At 43.2% G+C, this 19944-nt stretch overlaps 1 protein-coding gene across 1 annotated transcript in view; it reads right to left on the reverse strand.

Annotated features, from left to right (window-relative positions):
* The window catches only part of LOC137653847 (uncharacterized), an 829144-nt gene that overhangs the window by 214386 nt on the left and 594814 nt on the right, over positions 1-19944 (reverse strand). Inside the window, exon 64 of the mRNA XM_068387498.1 lies at positions 17973-18113. Coding sequence (XP_068243599.1) covers positions 17973-18113 — 141 coding nt within the window. The remainder of the gene's footprint in view (positions 1-17972; positions 18114-19944) is intronic.

Genomic DNA, 19944 nt, shown 5'->3' on the forward strand with positions numbered 1-19944 from the left:
ATGACCTGCGGGAGTACTGTCAGGATCTGCTCTGCGAATAAAGTAGGTGAGCTTCGCCCTCAGTTGTTTTGGGGATAAGTTGATCAAGAGATTTCTCCTTTAAAGAGCTGTCCTCCCCTGAAGTCTGAAGTTCTACGAAGATAGACCTTTAGACACTCTACAGGACATAGAGAGACATCTTCTTTCAGAGGGCAGATTCTCCAGGGACCCCACCTCTTAGTGGGTAGCTCGTTCTTAGCGAGAAAGGTTGGATCAGGAAAGAGATTCAGTTCTCCCGCTTCTGTGAACTGAATGTGCCCCTCATCTCTAAATAGGGTCACTATTTCACTAACTCTAGCCCCGGAGCCTATAGCGAACAGAAATATAACCTTTTGGGTTAGATCCTTGAGGGAACAATCTTCATTGTTCACAGATGACCATGAGATGAGCTTTGGCGGTGCTGCAGGCCTAAGCCTTGCACATGCCTTCGGAATCTTATTAAAGATTTCATTCGCCAGATCTACTTGAAAGGCATATAGAAGAGGTCTAGTCAAGGCTGACTTGCACGTAGTTGTCATGTTGACTGCCAGACCTTGATTTTGAAGGTGGACAAAGGAGGACAGACAGAAGTTCATTGAAATTTCTTTCGGTCCTTTTGCTTTTACAAAAGCAACCCACTTTTTCCAAGATGACTCATATTGTCTTCCAGTCGACTTAGACTTGTATTCTTCTAAGCATTCTATATTGCCTTCTGAGATCCCATATCTTTTCCTAACCGCTATGGCAAGAAAATCATGAAATGAAGGGTTTAGGCTCTCTGTGATAAATCGAAGGCAATTAACTTCTGAACCTTCTGAGATAGTCGTGGGTTCAGAACAAGGGCCAGCCTCAGCCTCAGTTCCTTCACTAAAGGGAACAGATTGCTCTTGGGCTACTTGGGAGCCAACAGAGCCACTCCTCCCCGGAAGGATCTCAGCATGTTGAGGACCTTCAGCAGGAGATTGGATGGGATGAACAGGAATTACTGAGTCCATCCCTTCTATACTAGAGACATGATGTCTGTTATCTCCACTAGAGGATCCTCGTATGGGGCTACATATCGAGGTAGTTTTTTGATGACGCTCGTGACGAAGAGGTCGATCTGCAGCTCGGGGACTTGTTCCCATCTGGGAGAGAATAGGTCTGCGTCTGTGGACCATTCTAACTCTATCGGCTTGAGCCCGAGTAGAGCATCCGCTGTAACATTGCGGATCGATTGTACATAAGCTTCTGATAGGTGCCATCCCTTTAGGTAAGGGATGGTTAACGTCACCTAGACTGTACGAGATGCTCTCTAGCCTTGTCGGTTCTGACGTCTCATTATCGCTTTGATGTCCCAGATCAGCCTGAGGAGGTCTGAACTCCGTGGAGAGTTTCCCTAACCTCAACAGGACTACCTTGGCCTTGGGTAGAAATGACCAAGCCCCTTGGACTTTCCTCTAATGGGAGTGAACAACCCATTCTTCCGAATAGGCATCCATGCGGATGATCTTCAATAGTCGAGGTAGTTGCAAGGGCACGGTCCTCAATAGGCTTTTGGCCTTTGACCATTGGTTGGGAAGCGATCAAGGAAAGACCGATATCAGTCATTTTAGATCTCTTCGAGCGTTTGATGCGTATCTTCTCCAGACTCTTAACGCATCTTTCAGCTGTGCTCTTAGCACTGGGTCTGTCATCACTGCGAACTGGAGAGAGTTCAGAACTCCTCCCTGTTAGCGTCTTGGAATCCTGACTGATTACTATAGTCTCTTGACCGACCCTGCGATCTCCTTTTACATCCCCAAGGGAAAGGAGAGTTGGTGTGACCATAGGTTTCAATGGTTTTTTTAACCATTGAAGCCTTTGAGCTGGAGAGAATCGAGAACTCTTGAAGCTTAGCTTGCATCCCCAATGTTCCGGGAACCGGATCACTTCCTTGGATGCTCATAGACCAGCCACTTCGGGTGCTGCCCACCCCAGCCTTATGTCCAGCTACATTGTTGCCTGAACCCTTTCTAGGCTTGGTTTTTGCATGACTGTGTCTGCCAATCCCGTGAAGATACTTAGGACTGTGTTTAGTCTGACCAGTTTCTTTCCTAAAACATACGTTATTCTCTGTAACTTGAATCCTAGGTAGGAGGGGACGGGGTGACTGACTGGAAGTTGCCAATAGACATCTTTTAGGTCTGACAAGATAGCGAACACCCCTTTTTGAAACAGGGTCCATATGTTCAGAAGGATTTACATTCTGAACTTGCTGTTTTCTTTGAACTTGTTGAGTGGCGACAAGTCCAGAATGACTCTGAGTTTTCTTGAGTCCTTCACGTGAACATCAAACAGCCTTCCCTGGAATTCGATGGACTATACTTTCCTTACTGCCTGTATGCTCTAGAGCTCTAAGGTACACTATTCCAAGAGAGTTTTGGAGTGTAGGAAGAGTTGAGGAAATGATAGGGGAGGCATGTCTACTTCCCATCCTAGTCTCATCTCAATTAGGCCTTGGACCCAAGGATCGAAAGTCCAGCGATCCTGAAGGAACCTCCCTCCTACCAGAAGCGTCTCTTTGCTTCGCCTGATCAGAGGGTTTACATATTCGACCGCTTGCCTGTGACACCACGGTCATTGCAACTGTGGGATGTTGTTGAACAGCCCGAGGAATATTTCTAGAGTTTTCCGTCTTCCTTTTAGGTTGGGGACCCACAACTGTGAAAGACTTTCTCTTTGAAAGGATGCCCCACTTTTGGAGAAGTCCTATGTACTCCGTGGTGGCCTTCTTGATAGCCTTTCTAACTACCTCGTTTGGAAAGAGGTCTCTACCCCAGATATTGGAAGATATCAGCTTCCTGGTTTCGTGTTTCACTGTTGCGGCAGTGAACACAAACTCTCTACAGGCTCTCCTAGCCTTCATAAAGGCATAAAGGTCTTTTACTAAGGTGGCCATATGCATTTTAGCTAAGACCATGAGCATGTCTGGGGTACTTTGGTGAGCTGGACACAACTCTATGCAGTTCTGTAGGGATAGGGAGGCTGCAAGCCTCTCCTTTGTTTCTTGTTTCTTACTCAAAAGAAACTCAGATAGTTTAGGGAGATTCTCGCTAAACTGTCGTCTAGCGACATCTGCGTCTAGTCTTCCTACTGAAAAGGTTAAGTGGACTTCCTTCCAATCCTTCTCCTGCCTGGGAAAGGCTAGTGACAGAGGCTTGCACTCCTTGAGTGCAGGATATGGTCTACCTGCCTCCACTGCCTTGGCAACAGATTTAAATGCCTTCCACGTAAAGGGGAATGATATTGAACCAGGAGCAAGAAAGGAAGGGTGTCTGTTACTTAGTGTAAATACTTTCGACACCGAGTAACCCACCTTTCTCAGGCTACTTGACAAGATAGCCTGTGACTTATCATGGTCGAGAATCATGACCTCCTTCAGTTCCGTTTCTTTTCTTGACGTTGGTTCATGTCTCAGTCGAATGAAGCAATTAGGGAAAGCGTCAAAGCTTGGCCAAAACTGGATTTTGTCCAAAGGAACAGCACCCATCTTCTCTGAGATGTAGAGTTTGCCGTTTAAAATCGGCTTAAGCTCCGCAAACCTCCAGGGATTGGTTTTGGAGCATGTCGGAAGGTCTTGGTCTCTGGGTTGTTTGTATGACCCTTGGGGAGCGACAAGTGGAGCTTCACAAAGCTCTATCTTGCATTTCGCTCCCTCCTTTTCGCCTTGTTTGCGAAAGTTTTCCATTAGACCTTTCATATGGGCCCACAATTGGTCCGTTTCGTCTAATAGAGGGGTAGAGGGTGAAGATGTCAATGTTAATTGCTCTAAAGCCGGCACGGACGGAAGTAATTCTGACATGACATTATCCACCTCTTCCCATGAGGGCTTCCTGCCCTCCATCCCAAGGGCTACCTGGCCGCAGGGAGGTGTGAATCGTGCCTGGGGCACCACTATTTCCTTACTTGCTTTCGGGAATAGTAGGTTACGCATCCTATCATTAGGTAGGTATGGTCCCGGAGAGATTTTCTGGAAGCCTCTCACCCAGTTGCGTAGTTTGTTACGAGCTGCATCCCTAGACTCGATCGACTTGGGATTCTCGAAACCTTCGGACATTAAGGACCGACATACATTGAAAACTTGAGGGTTCCAATAACGCAGGGATTCAGAAATAATAATGCAGGGGGCATGGAACCTGCATGTATTATGACCATAAAAGTACTTACTCTTGATATTGCAGAAGACTGCAACACACGTCATCTGCGGTTCCTCCTGTAAAGAAGGGAAAGCAGAATGAGTATACAATTGATTATCTCACTGATAAGCAATATGTAAAGGTCATCTTTTAACTAAAATAGCTTAGGATAGTAAGCTAGAAAGGGATAGTGGGAGACACACACTTGTGTATATCCTGCAAGCAAATGCTGTTACTTCCCCTCAGCATTAACTATAAGGAGATTCCTCTATCAAGAAACTTTAACAAAAGGGTTCTAACCTCAAGGGGTAGAGAAGTGTACAAGTCACTGCCCCTTTTTATTCTTTAACACTGTGGGGTAAGGATGACTGATTTCTAATCAGAGTATTGAAGGAATTCTATTCTCTCAATATAGGAACGGTGCCAGCAGAAGCCCGCACAAGGATACCCAAAATATGTTAGAAACTAACTACTGTATAATCATACTATAGTTTTCTGTTTGCAGTATATACTGACTACTGTATAACTATATATAATGTAGTTTAGCCAGCGTGCTGCCATTACGTAAAGCATCTGACGGCACGGTCCAGCCGGCATGACTCTGACTGGACTAGGAAATATAAAAGACATATATTTGTGTATCCTACCCAGCCCATTTGCTGAGACCTTCCCTTACAATATTAAAATCATAGAGTTTCCTGATCAGGGAAACTCAAGGATAATGGTTTTTACCTTTTAGGGTTAGAAGTGTAATACCACCAGCCCTTTAAAATATTTAATATTGGCGGGTAATATGAAAATTGATTTCTAATCAGAATATTGAAGAAATACTATTCTTTCAATATAGGATTAGTCTCAGCAAACACCCGGGTAAGGATACCCAAGATATATTTGAAAATAACTAGTAGTATAATATATACAATAGTTTTTCTATCTGCAGTATATCCTATACTGCAAATATACTGAATACCTGTATAAACATATACTGTAATTCAGCCGGCATATAGCCGGCATAGCTAGTCCCTGCCAGCGCACCCAGCATGCTAGCTAAAAGAGAGAGAGACAGCATGGAGTGAAGGCTGCCTTATTACTGTGTATGTATACACCAATTAAGGATGTAAATGTCTAATTTACTGCCTTTCTCCAGAAAGAAGGTTCAAATGGAAGGGGAGAATGTAACATTCAGGCTTCCATCCAGCCAAAAGTACCATCGCCGGCAAGGTCCAGTCGGCAAATAGCCGGCAGGCTAGCACCCGGCAGCACTGGTACAGTCAGCATACTGCCGGCTAAGTCAGCACCCCGGCAACAGAACTTGTGGCCAGCAGTGCGAGGACTGAAGAACCTTAGTGACAGAAAGGACTTCCCACCAACAGCCATCATGGCTGCCAGCAGCCACCAGCCGCCGACAGCCGTCATGGCTGCCGACAGATGACATGGGTACCATCAGCTTGCATAGCCATCAGCAGCCGTCATAGCCGCCGACAGTTTGTATAAAACATGGCCGCCGGCAGCCAACATGGCTGCCGGCAGTTGTCATGGCTACCCGCAGCTGGAATAGCCGCAGGCAGCCGGACAAGAGCTGCATAATAGGAGTCTGGCCGGCCCCGCAATCCACCGGCAACGGTGAGGTTGCAGGACGACGGCTCAAAGAAAGACAATGGCTCGGGCATCTCAAAAGAACTTAGGGGGAAGGAAAAGGGTCCTGTATGAGGTGCGGAAGGAGCCAGCAAGGTTGCCAGTCCTACACACCCTTAAGAAACTCTGTTTCAGTATTGGCGCCATCCTAGGCGGCAGGAGAATTCTATTCTCCAACATAGGGTCTGCCAATACAGTTAAGGGGACGGCAGCAATGCCACCTCCCTCAACAAGAGAGAAACAGAGTTCCAGTGCCGGCGCCATCCTAGGCCTCAGAAGAATAACTACTCTTCAGCCTAGCGTCTGCGAGCACAGGACTAGTCTACTAGACCACAGGGAGAAGGTGGCGGCATCATACAACCACTTCAGGTGCGGTCTAGGGAGGGCTAGCCTCCTATGTCGGCAGCCTAGCCGACAGGGGAATGACTATTCACCCTGCCGGCCGACTGTCGGCACAAGACTAAATACTCTGAGGCTCTGACCGAATCCCAAAACCTGCCATCTGCGGTTAAGGGGAGAGACAGAAAACCCTAGGCTAGTCATGCCTGAATGAAAACTCGAGGCACGACCCACTAGGGTTGTAGCCTAAGGCTACACTCAGAGGGAAAGAGAGATTACCCTTAAATCTCTACTAGAGACGGGTATCGGTTATATAATAATTCTAGGAGATATCAATCTCCGTTGAATTGATAAACCAATACACAAGGGTAACCGGGGAAATGTCGAAAGTATACTATATCACTTAGGTTAGGTTACCTAGGCAAGACGAGATCTCGGTTACCTAAATCACCGAAACTCTGACATATACAATCGACATAGAAAAAGGAAAATTATGCATATAAATATCTTTACAAGTATAAATTGCCTAAATAGCTTTCATAATTAAATCATCAATGCTATTTTAACCGAGAATGTCGTTCTACTAACTAAATAACACATGCCTAACGAACGACAACACCCATGGCGCCTCTGGTAACAAGCCTAGCTCCTAATCACAATAAATTACTCTAATTTCACTGTGAGATAGGAGCTAAATTACACACATTATAAAGAATCAATACTCAACTTTCCAGAGGCGAAAGAAGCTGGAGATTGCATAATAATCCTTGAAAATCAATCGAAAAGGTCAGATCAACAGGGAACACCATCGTGCAAATCTGCTACAGAATTAAGAATGTCCGCCATCTTGGATATGGTGCTGTTGTGATACTAAATAGTATTATCATTATTATTATTATTATTATTACTAGCCAAGCTATAACCCTAGTTTGAAAAGCAAGATGCTATAAGCCCAAGGGCTCCAATAGGAAAAAATAGCCCAGTGAGGAAAGGAAATAAGGAAATAAATAAATGATGAGAATAGATTAACAATAAATCATTCTAAAAACAGTAACAACGTCAAAACAGATATGTCTTATATAAACTATTAACAACGTGGAAAACAGATATGTCATATATAAACTATAAAAAGACTCATGTCAGCCTGTCAACGTAAAAACATTTGCTCCAACTTTGAACTTTTGAAGTTCTACTGATTCAACTACCCAATTAGGAAGATCATTCCACAACTTGGTAACAGCTGGAATAAAATTTCTAGAATACTGTGTAGTATTGACCCTCATGATGGAGAATGCCTGGCTATTAGAATTAACTGCCTACCTAGTGTTACGAACAGGATAGAATTGTCCAGGGAGGTCTGAATGTAAAGGATGGTCAGAGTTATGAAAAATCTTATGTAACATGCATAGAACTAATTGAACGACGGTGCCAAAGATTAATATCTAGATCAGGAATAAGACATTTAATAGACCATAAGTTTCTGTCCAACAAATTAAGATGAGAATCAGCAGCTGAACACCAGACAGGAGAACAATACTCAAAACAAGGTAGAATGAAAGAATTAAAACACTTCTTCAGAATAGATTGATCACCGAAAATCTTGTAAGACCTAATGTGTTTCTCAAAAGTAAATTTGCTGTCAAGAATTACACCTAGAATTTTAAAAGAGTCATACAAATTTAAAGAAACATTATCAATACTGAGATCCGGATGTTGAGGAGCCACCGTCCTTGACCTACTAACAATCATACTTTGAGTTTTATTAGGATTCAACTTCATACCCCATAATTTGCACCATGCACTAATTTTAGCTAAATTTCTATTAAGGGATTCACCAACCCTAGATCTACATTCAGGGGATGGAATTGATGGAAAGAGAGTACCATCATCTGCATATGCAACAAGCTTGTTTTCTAGGCCAAACCGCATGTCATGTGTATATAGTATGAAAAGTAATGGGCCAAGAACACTACCCTGTGGAACACCGGATATCACATCCCTATACTCACTATGGTGTCCATCAACAACAACTCTTTGAGATCTATTACTTAAAAAATCAATAATAATGCTAAGAAACGACCCACCCACTCCCAACTGTTTCAGTTTGAAAACAAGGGCCTCATGATTAACACGGTCAAAGGCAGCACTAAAATCAAGGCCAATCATACGAACTTCCTGACTACAATCAAGGGACTTCTGTACAGCATTGGGGATTGTAAGAAGGGCATCACATGCTCCAAGGCCTTTACGAAAACCAAATTGCAAACTAGGGAATAGATGATTACCTTCAGCAAACCTATTAAGACGTTTTGCCAGAAGACGTTCAAAAACTTTAGATAATATGGGAGTTATGAAAATTGGGCGGTAATCAGTGAGACTTGAGCTACCACAAACACATTTACATAGAGTAGTAACATTACCAATTCTCCAACAAGTGCTAAAAGCTCCTCTTCTTGCTAACTTGTGCAAAATAACAGATAACTTTGGAGCTAAGAAATCTGCTGTCTTTATAAAAAAATCAGGAAAAATGCCATTTGGGTCTACACCTCCATAAGCCTCAAGGTCCATCAACAGAGCTTTAATCTCACGAGATCAAAAAGCTAAACTAGTTAGTTTAGCCTCAGTAACACAGGAATGAGGAAGTTCAAGGTTTTCATTACTCTGTTTACTGTCAAAAACATCAGCCAACAGTAGTATGGGAACTAGGGTAACCTTGATATGGCTCTCCTTCCAATTCTGCCACTTTCCCCCTCGAAGCGTAAATTCAATTTGGGGTGCAGATTGCTATGTGGCGTGTCAAAAATACGTTCCCTGATATTATGCGATATCCTTGAGAGGATATTTAAGGATATTCGCACCAGGAGTTAGAATTCGGGAGACCTAAAGGTAAAATTCTCTGGGAATATCACTGTAGTACATATATTCCTTAGGAACTTCCATCACGACGACATGGTTTGAGCACAAAAATGTCTGTTTAAACTTGTTGGTCTGATCTAACAACATCGAATGCATGTGTTAGTGTTTCGTTCACAGTAAAATACTTGAATATGCTATTAGTAGTTCTTTTTTCTAATGAATGTATGAATATCTATCATACTGCCAGTGAAAAATAAGATAACAAAACGACTAAAACATCACTGAATTTTTACAAGGTTTTATTGTAAATAACTCTCTCTCTCTCTCTCTCTCTCTCTCTCTCTCTCTCTCTCTCTCTCTCTCTCTCTCTCTCTCTCAGTAAAAATTCTTGTTACATGTCTGTAAATTAACACCTCTTTACATTAAATTTTAATTTTCAGATTATTATTTCCTAATAATATTTGATTCCCTTATACAAAGAATTTATATTAAAAGTAGAAATAAAATTAACACCTGGCTTACTGGCTCTTTGGTAGCTCAACCGGGGCTGGCTGTAATTAGATACAGTATCAATGTGTTTGTTTCTTGAAGAAATGTTTATCCGCTATTTCTCTTATTCCATATGGATTTTTTTTATTAAAATAAATCTCTTTAAACATAGTATAAGATAAGAACAACAAAATTTCAAAATCACGCATATTTTTTTTTTCTTTCTTTACAACTTCGTCAGAGGGGTAAAAAGGCTCACAGCCGGTGACAGCTTTGAGTGATTTAAGAGGAAGGGGCCATATGATCAGATGTTTGCTTCAAGTGCTCAACACAACACTTACAACATACGGTATCAACACTAGAGATAATTATATTTGAAGAAATTTCATATCATGTGATAGTGATTTCAACAAGATTGGTTTGGATATCTTGGCCCTAAGTGGACATATTGTAAGGGGATTGGTAAGGAAACTTTACACTAATATATATATCGACTCAGAAGATCAGATGGAGTTGGAAGAGAAGGGGTAGGAATGATGATGACACCAAGAGCAGAAAAGGCATTAACTGAGTGGAGAGCTATAAATCGTAGATTGTTACTACCAAAGTTCAAATCATAGCAGTGCAATATGAGTATTATAGTTTGCTATGCCTCAACAAATTATTACCCCAATGAAAGGAAAGATGAATACTATAAAGAACTGCTGAGTGTAATAGATGAGATCCCAGAGAGAGATATGAAAATTGTGATTGGTGACTTCAATGCTAAAGTTGGCGGAAAAAATCAATGGATAGAGAATGTGATGGGTCTCGAGGGTCTTGGTGAAGTTGCAAATGAAAAGGAAGCACATTACATAAGTTTCTGTTCAGCAAACAATCTTGTCATTGGAAGTACTCTTTTTCAACACAAGAACATCCACAAGCATACTTGGACTTCACCATGCGGCAATTACAAAAATCATATAAATCACATTGCCATTAATAAAGAAAGAAGGAGGACTCTGAAAAAATGTAAGAAGCTATAGAGGTGCAGATATTGGCAGTAATCACCAGCTCCTCATTGCCACACTGAAATTAAAACTGAAAGAACCCAAAAGAAAGGTAGATAGAGTACCTAGATTTGATACAACTAAGCTTTTAGAAGAAGGTCACAGAGAAACATTTGCAACTGAATGAAGGAATCGAGTTGCAGTCTTAGCGACTTTAAGAGACGAAGAGCAAACAAAGAATGGTGTGATATTATGAACATAAATCAGTCGGTTGGTAGTGAAGTCTTGGGACACGCAGTTACAAGGAGAAAGCTATGGATATCAAATGATACTTGTGATACTATAAAAAGGAGACAAAGACAGAAATTGATTGTTGAAAGTTTTCGAGGGAGTAATGAAAATTACAAGGTAGAGCAACCTAAGTATTCCAGTATTGATAGTGAGGTCAAAAGAAAAGCCAGGAATGACTGGAGAGAATATTTAAACAGTAAAGCAGATGAGGCTGACAAAGCTATGAATGCAGGAAGTGGCTATAGTGTAAGAATTATTAATGAAATCTCGACTGGGGCAAAGAAGAAGAAACATATACCCATTAAAACGAGAGATGGATCTGTTATAACAACAGAAGATGGATTAAGACAACATTGGAGGGAACACTTTAGTGAGGTAATGAATGGGCGTTATGAATGGAATATTTTGATTGATAAACCTGAAGCTGATGAAGACATTGATGTGCCCTTGAATGAATCAGTGAGTTTGAAGTTGAGGCTATTCTAATAGAAATAAAAAGACGAAAAGCCCCTGGATATGATGGAATAACTGCCGAGATGATACTGGCCGAAAATGAAGTGACTCCCAGACTACTTACATAATTATTTTGTAGAATGTGGAATGAAGAGGCAAAACCTGGTGAATGTGAGTTAGGGGTGTTGGTGAAAAATGGTAAATAAAAGGAGACTTGACTGATTGCAATAATTACATAGGCATAACACTTACGTCAGTTGTTATGAAGATATATATTATGCTTATTCTAAAGAGACTGGAGGAAAAGATTGATAAAATGCTGAGAGATGAACAAGCAGGATTTAGAAAAGGTAGAAGTTGCACTGACCAAATTTTCATTTTGAGACATGTTGTACAGCAATGCATAGAATATAGAAATCCACTTTGATGGCATTTGTGGACTATGAAAAAGCCTTTGATACTGTACATCGGCCAAGTTTGTGGAAAGTCCTACATTATTATGGAATGCCTCTTAAATACGTAAATTTGATTAAGTCTGTTCATGACCAAAGCAAGTGCAAAGTTAATGTTAATGGAGTCTTATCAAATGAATTTCCAGTGAACAGCAGAGTACGCCAAGGGAATGTGTTATCACCTATGTTGTTTATCCTCCCCATCAATTTTGTAATACGTAAAGCAGTCGGACATGGTGGAGAAGGATTGGACAGGATTGGTGATAGGAATTTAGCAGACCTTAGAGTATGTTGAGGATGCTATTCTTGTTAGCAGAGCACCACAGGATTCGCAATGCTTGCTTGCCAGAATGCATGAAATATCACACAAGTTTGGGCTGAAGATAAATAGAAGAAAGACAGAGATGATGAGAACGGAGTATGTAATGGAAGATGAAATATCATTGGAAGGAGAAAGAGGATTAATGAGGTACAGTCATTTAAGTATTTAGTAACTATGATCTCCAATACAGGGTCTTTAGAATTAGAATTGAGTGAAAGATTGAAAAAAGCAAATCAGACAATGGCTAAGTTAAGTAGAATTTGGAAATCAAATCACCTGAAATTACATATAAAAATCAGACTATATATAAGATCGGTGTTACTCTATGGACGTCAGTTATAGTATGCAATGAAACAATCTCCAATAGATTTAGTAAATTTGAGAATAGAGCCCTCAGAAGGATGCTGGGAGTTAAATGGCAGGACAGGATTAGAAATGAAACTATACAAGAGATTACTTGAGTGCTGTACCAACCGTGTGTCACACAATTGTACATAATTATTTTGTATATATTATGCTTGTATCTGCGCTCTTCCCTCGCACTAAAAAGAACCTGAATGATCATATCTCCGGTTTTGCTCTGTAACATTGTCTGTCTCTCGAACAGGTTATGTCCTGTTGCTTTGAGGTTTTGTATATAAAAGAGAGTGTTCCTTAATAAACAACTCAGTTGATTGCATCCTGCCTTTGAGTTCACAACCCTCTCTCGGCCCGTCACATTGGTGACCCCGGAAGTCGACTCGCTCCCACCGCCTTCCACCCCCACCCCCTCGCCCCTTCATTGTTGGTACTATGGCAGACTCTACGGCAGTTGGTGCTGCGGCCGCTCCATTCAAACTTTCATCGTTTGCCAGCGGAGAGGCGTTTGCTTGGTTTCAGCGCGCAGAAGTCCAGTTTCGTATCAGGGGCGTGACTCGCTCAACCACCAAAGCGGATTATGTTCTCGCGGCGATACCCGAGGACACCTTCCCAGAAATATCCGACTGGCTTTGTGAACAAGGAGACACCATAATAGCGTATGACGCCCTCAAAACATACCTTCTGCAGCAGTACTCGCCGTCGCCAGCCGCCCGTATAGCAAAGCTTTTTCAGCTCTCGCAACAACCGTTGGGGGACCAAAGGTCTTCGCTTGCCCTCAGGGAAATGACCAGTATCGCTCGCCTTCAACCTGCCGTAGACGGCTCTCCGCGTGAGGTGAACCTACTTCGTGCCCTTTGGATACACCATTTACCCGAACCTGTACGCGCTGCCATACCCGATGTCGATAGTTTACCCATAAAGGACTTGATGACCAAAGCCGACGCCCTTATGGACAGCCACTTCAAGACCTCCATCAACGCCTCCACCCCTGACGACGAGGATGCCTATTCAACGTCAACCGAAGCTGACATGAATGCCGTAGGACATACACGCCTACCCCGTGACGTGCCGAAGCGGCGACAAAGCCGCCCACCACCCACCAATCGCTCGCGCCCCAACGAACGACTTCTACAGCCACTTACTACCTCCCCTCCGCCGCAGTTTTGCTACTACCTCTTCAGATTCGGGGCAACCGCGAAGAAATGTACCAAGGATTGTCAGTGGCCAAAAAACGTGTAAGTAGGCCATCGCTTGTGACGGTGGCCTCCCGTATTTCTAATCTTTTCTTTTTACAGGATGCATGAACGGGCGTGCGATTTTTGGTAGACACGGGTGCTTGTCGTTCTCTTTTGCCAAGGAAACTCTTCAAGGCACAACGTAGTCTGTCTACATCTGCTGACGTCCGCTTGGTAGCTGCCAACGGATCTGCGATACCCACCTACGGTTACGAGAACCTCACATTATCGTTCGGAAACGGTAAATTCAATTGGAAGTTTCTCGTTGCTGACGTCCCAATGCCAATCCTCGGTGCGGATTTCCTCTCTCATTTCCACCTTCTGGTCGATGTCGCCCACCGACGATTGGTCAACGCAGACTCGTACTTGTCGACACCTCTTCAACCCGCCCCCTCTAACCTCGCTCTCCACATCAGCGGACCCGTGGATGCCTACGCCCACCTCCTCACGTCGTACCCGGAAGTTTTCCGTCCAGAACTTCGCCAAACGCCCACGGTTCCTGCCAAGCACGGTAATTATCACCATATCAAGACAACGGGACCCCCAGTCTTCGCAAAATTCAGACGTCTGGCACCGGAACGATTGGCAGCCGCCAAACAGACGTTCGCCGAAATGGAGGAAATGGGCCTTTGCCAAAAGGCCTCCAGCCCATGGTCGTCACCCTTACACATCGTTCTGAAGAAAGACGGCTCCCTCCGTCCGTGCGGGGATTACAGGCGCCTGAACATGCAAACAGAACCGGATCACTACCCCCTCCCAAACATTGCCGACGTGACCTCCTACCTGCACAAAGCGAAGGTTTTCTCTACGCTCGACCTCCTGAAGGGGTATTATCAGGTGCCTATGAACCCAGAAGACATCCCCAAGACCGCCATCACCACTCCGTTTGGTACATACACCTTCAATTACTCCTGTTTTGGCCTTCGTAATGCTGGGGCAACGTTTCAACATCTCATGGATGGCATCTTAGGGGACCTCCCTTTCTGTGTATGTTATGTGGATGACATACTTGTGTTCTCCTCCTCAAAAGAGGAACACCTCCGTCACCTGCGCATCGTGCTCGACCGCCTGCAACAAAACGGCCTTGTAGTCCGGTACGACAAGTGTACCTTTGGCGCCAACGAAGTGTCGTTCTTAGGGCACCGTATCACTCCTGAAGGAGTCCATCCCCTCCCTGAGAAGGTAGCAGCCGTTCAGAACTTCCCCGCGCCCTCGACCGTCAAATCTCTGCAGGAATTCTTGGGCATGATCAACTATTATCACCGTTTTCTGCCAGCCATTGCCGCCACTCTTGCTCCCCTCTACGCCTCCCTCAAGGGCAAGCCAAAGGACCTGAAGTGGGGTCCCCTTCAAGAAGCAGCCTTCTGCAATGCAAAGAAGGCCCTATCAACTGCTGCGGCTCTCACTTTTCCTATCCCACACTCCCCTCTCCTTCTCTCCACTGATGCCAGCGACGTCGCTATTGGTGCAGTACTCGAGCAGGTGGTCAAAGACTCGCCCCGCTCATTGGCCTTCTTCAGCAGAAAACTGTCCAAGGCAGAATCGGGTTATTCTACCTTCGATCGAGAATTGCTGGCGGTGCACTTGGCTGTCCGTCACTTTCGCCATTTCTTAGAAGGTACGCCCTTCGTCATTCGCACAGACCACATGCCTCTGGTGCACGCCTTCACTCGACAGTCTGACGCCTGGTTCGCCCGTCAACGCCGACATCTCTCCGCCGTGGCTGAATACAATTGCACCCTTCAATACGTCCCTGGGAAAATGAATCCCGTTGCCGATGCCCTGTCAAGAAACACGTTGGCTGCCGTTCAACTGGGATTGGATTACAACGCCCTGGCTGAAGCCCAACGACAGGATCCAGAGTATCAAGCTTGTAGGACATCCTGCACGTCCCTCCGTTGGGAAGACTTTCCCCTCGAAGACTCCAACACCACCCTCCTCTGTGACGTCAGTACTGGTAGACCGCGACCTTGGATTCCTGCTCCCATGCGCCGACAGGTGTTTGATTTCATTCACGGCCTTCCACATCCCTCGTGCCGTTCTACTGCACAGCTGCTGAAGGCAAAGTTCATTTGGCACGGCATTTCTAAGGATGCTAAGGATTGGGTCCGACCCTGTACTTCTTGCCAAACTTCCAAAGTACATCGACACACGGATTCAGGAGTGGGCACCTTTCCTCAACCTCAGCGTCGTTTCGCACACATTCACGTCGACGTTGTAGGGCCCCTACCCACATCACAAGGACATCATTACCTGTTTACCGTCATCGACCGCTCCACTCGTTGGCCTGAAGCCATTCCCATGGAAACTGCAACGTCCGCCTCATGTACATATGCCTTACACTCTGGATGGATTTCAAGATTCGGTATCCCTGAGCATATTACTTCTGACAGGGGAACCACTTTCACCTCTCAATTGTGGACGTCATTAGCGAATCCCCTGGGCATCACCCTACATCAGACAACGGCCTACAACCCCACTGCCAATGGAATGGTTGAACGTTTTCAACGCACCCTCAAAGCAGCTTTGATGTCCCGCTGCAAGGATTGCAACTGGTTTACTCAGCTTCCCTGGGTCCTCCTGGGACTAAGGACCACTCCTAAAGACGCCCTCGACGTCTCGGCAGCTGAAATGGTGTATGGCGACCCATTGGTCGTCCCTGCCGAATTTTTTCCTTCTACAACCTCCTCCGACGATCTCCAGCGCATACGTCACGTCGTGGGAAAATTTACTCCGTGCCGCCAGACTTACAAACCCCCAGCGAAGCATCACATACCAACGGACTTGCACTCTGCAACGCACGTCTTCCTGCGCAACGACACTAGCAAGCCACCACTAACGCCCCCTTACACGGGCCCTTTCCTTGTGATCCGACGCAGTCCGAAAGCATTCCTACTAAACATTCGGGGCAAAGAAGACTGGGTCTCCATTGATCGTCTAAAACCTGCTTATCTTCTGCCAGATGACCCGCCTACAGTTCGCCTCTCTAGATCAGGGCGCCCTAGTTAACATGTACAGTATGTCATTTTTAGGGGGGGAGCCATGTACCAACCGTGTGTCACACAATTGTACATAATTATTTTATATATATTATGCTTGTATCTGCGCTCTTCCCTCGCACTAAAAAGAACCTGAATGATCATGTCTCCGGTTTTGCTCTGTAACATTGTCTGTCTCTCGAACAGGTTATGTCCTGTTGCCTTGAGGTTTTGTATATAAAAGAGAGTGTTCCTTAATAAACAACTCAGTTGATTGTATCCTGCCTTTGAGTTCACAGCCCTCTCTCGGCCCGTCACAGTGCCATATGTGGATAAGATCATGAGGAAGGGTAGATGGAGATGGTTTGGGCATGCTCTTCACACTCCCCAAGAGAGGTTAGTTCACCAAACGTTCAACAGGGCTTCACAAGGCACTAGAAGAATTGGAAGACCCAGGCCTACATTGCTGAGGACTATGAAGCGCAAAGCAGGAAATGATGAATGGGAAGTATTGAATTAAAAGCTCAAGATAGAGACCACTGGCGAAATCTAGCCGAGCCCCTTTGTGTCAATAGGTGTAGGAGGAGATGATGATGATATATGAACTTCTTTTAATCGTTTTAGCACTGTATTAGAATTACTATACAAAGGGTTATCACTGAATAATTTCCATTTGTTAGCTTTAAAGTTGGCCTGTTCTGCATTACGCAGTTAGTTTGAAAACTCCACCCACAAGAGTAATTATCACGAAACGGTGAGTAAGTGATTTTTTTTAATATGTTATATGGTTTTCTGTATCACAGAAGACTGAATCCGCACAGATCAAACCCGCGATGAGGGGTCTACGAACTGTCACTGGGGATGCACTGTGTTGTCGTAGTATAATGTGTGTTTTCATTTATATAATTTCTATTACAGATGAACCAAATTAAGCCCAACTACATTGAGTAGGATGTGAGAACCCAGCTAACCCTAGTTGGGATCACAAATGTTGAGGGGAGCATAGCAATTGTTCAGCTGTTTGGGGGATTGCTTGGGACCCTGAGAGATGCCTCAACCTCCCCCCCCCCCTTAATCCGTGTCAAAAGATCGTAAGTGAGAAATCCTCAACTAAAAAGTGGGCAGGTCTTCCCGCCCCACTCCCTAGCCAGTTTGATAACATCCCGTTATCCAAATTCAATGACCAATTCCAGGTCGCACAGAAACAACATCCCTAATTAAAGGACAAATACACATTACTTTAAAAATATGGGATTTCCTCATAGTAGAAAGACACTTTATTGTGAATTTTTATAACCTCGTAAAATTGTTTCTTACATGACCAATATTAAAAAAATAATACATAGATAATGAAAATTAAAGAACTATGCCATCAACTGGCAGGGTCCTTCAGCTAACCTGAGAGCATGGAGAGTGATCAAAAAGGTAAAGATAAGTCTGTGAGAAGACGCTAACCCCATGACCACTGAGGAGTGAACCTGCACTACCAGTGCCTCCTGCAAGAGACTAAGACGTCTATCCAGCACTGAGCTTTTTCCCCTAGAAATATAAAACAAATGCAAATTACTATAAATTAATGTAACATTCATTGTTCCTCCCTTTTGTTATCAATATACACCGATATTTTACTTAATTACTGACAAGTATACAAGGAAAAAAGTGGGTGGAATTACTGCTATACAATATATGCGGTACAAGTGAAATTTGATTTCAATAATATGAGCAAGAATAAATCAGGGCAAAGCTATGAAACTGAATTATGAGAGGTGAAGATACCAAATAAAAAAAAAAAAAATTCAATAAATTAAACAGGTTTGTTGCACTTTACAATATAGCACACCAAACAATACATTAGAGAGAAGAGAAGTCAATACAAACCGAATCCTTAATATTAGATATATTATTTTTATACTCATCTGATGTTCATATTGCTTTTCTCTCAAAGCTGGTTAACTATTCATCAATGCCTTTATTTGATACTTATGCTAAATGCCAATTTTCTAATAAAGAATTGAAAACCGTTTTAATTGAGATCATTGAAACTTTGTAAATGTAATATGACTTTTAGATTCCACTAACAAGTCTGACAACCATAATATTTGAATGGTGAAAAAAAAAAAATACATTCTCAATTATACATGGAAATTTTAAGTTTAACACCTTCGCTATGATTTTGTATGCTTGATGTCAAAACATTCCCAGTACTACACACATTAAGTATGTCACACCCAGATTATTTCACTATAAAAGTTCGATCCCTCCCTGTTATTAACCCCTCTTTCTTTCTTCAGCCAACCAACAAAGACTTTAGGAGTCTAGCCTTTAATCCTGATTGAATAATAGCTATTTCAGTCTGTTTTTGTTACCCTGTAAAACCACACCACTCTCTCTCTAGCTAATGGTGACATCCCTGACACCCTCCAGCTTAGAAATGTAGGTATCCTCACATCTAGCCCCACTGCCATCTGAAACGCTTGTAATTCTAGTCTTTACTCATGACTATGTAAGGACTATTTTAGTGTATTTCTATGTTGGCAGACGTGTTCAAATAACACAAAACATATTCTCTAAACTAAGACGTAGCTGTGTTTTTCTTCCCACTCTTGTTCTCCCCCTCTAATTCCCACTAACGTCACCACGAAACATCCGTTATGTAAGTTGTTGAAAATTCTGAATTCCATCATGATCATCATCATTATCATTTCTTCCTACGCCCATTGAGGTAATATTTTGCCCGTCATCTTTATCTTGATCTTTTAATTTGATACTTCTCCATTCATCTTCTACTTCACGCTACATAGTTCTCAGCCATGTATGCCTGGATCTTCCAACTCTCCTAGTTCTTGTGGAGCCCAGATAAACGTTTGGTGAACTAAACTTTATTGGGGAATGCGAAGAGCATGCCAAAACCATCTCCATCTACCCCTCACCATGATATCGTCCACATATGGCAATCTAGTAATCTCTCTCATAACTTCATGTCCTAGCATTTAACTCCCAACATTCTTCTGAGGGCTTTGTCTCAAATCTACTAAAGCCTGATTTTTATGTAATTTCAGGCGATTTGATTTCCAAATTTTACTTAATCTAGTCATTGTCTTATTTGCTTTTTACAATCTTTCTTCACACTCTAATTCTAATGAACCTGTATTGGAGATCATAATTCCTAAATACTTAAATGATTCTACCTCCTTAATCCTTTCTCCTTCCAATAATATTTCTTCCATTGTATATTCCATACTCATCATCTCTCTTTCTTCTATTTATCTTGAGCCCAATCTCCTGTAATATTTCATGCTTTCTGGATAGTAAGTATTGCAAATCTTGTGGTGCTCTGCTAATAAGGACAGCATTATCAGCATACTCTAGG

The sequence above is a fragment of the Palaemon carinicauda genome, chromosome 14 (assembly GCF_036898095.1).
Source record: "Palaemon carinicauda isolate YSFRI2023 chromosome 14, ASM3689809v2, whole genome shotgun sequence".
Lineage (NCBI taxonomy): Eukaryota > Metazoa > Arthropoda > Malacostraca > Decapoda > Palaemonidae > Palaemon > Palaemon carinicauda.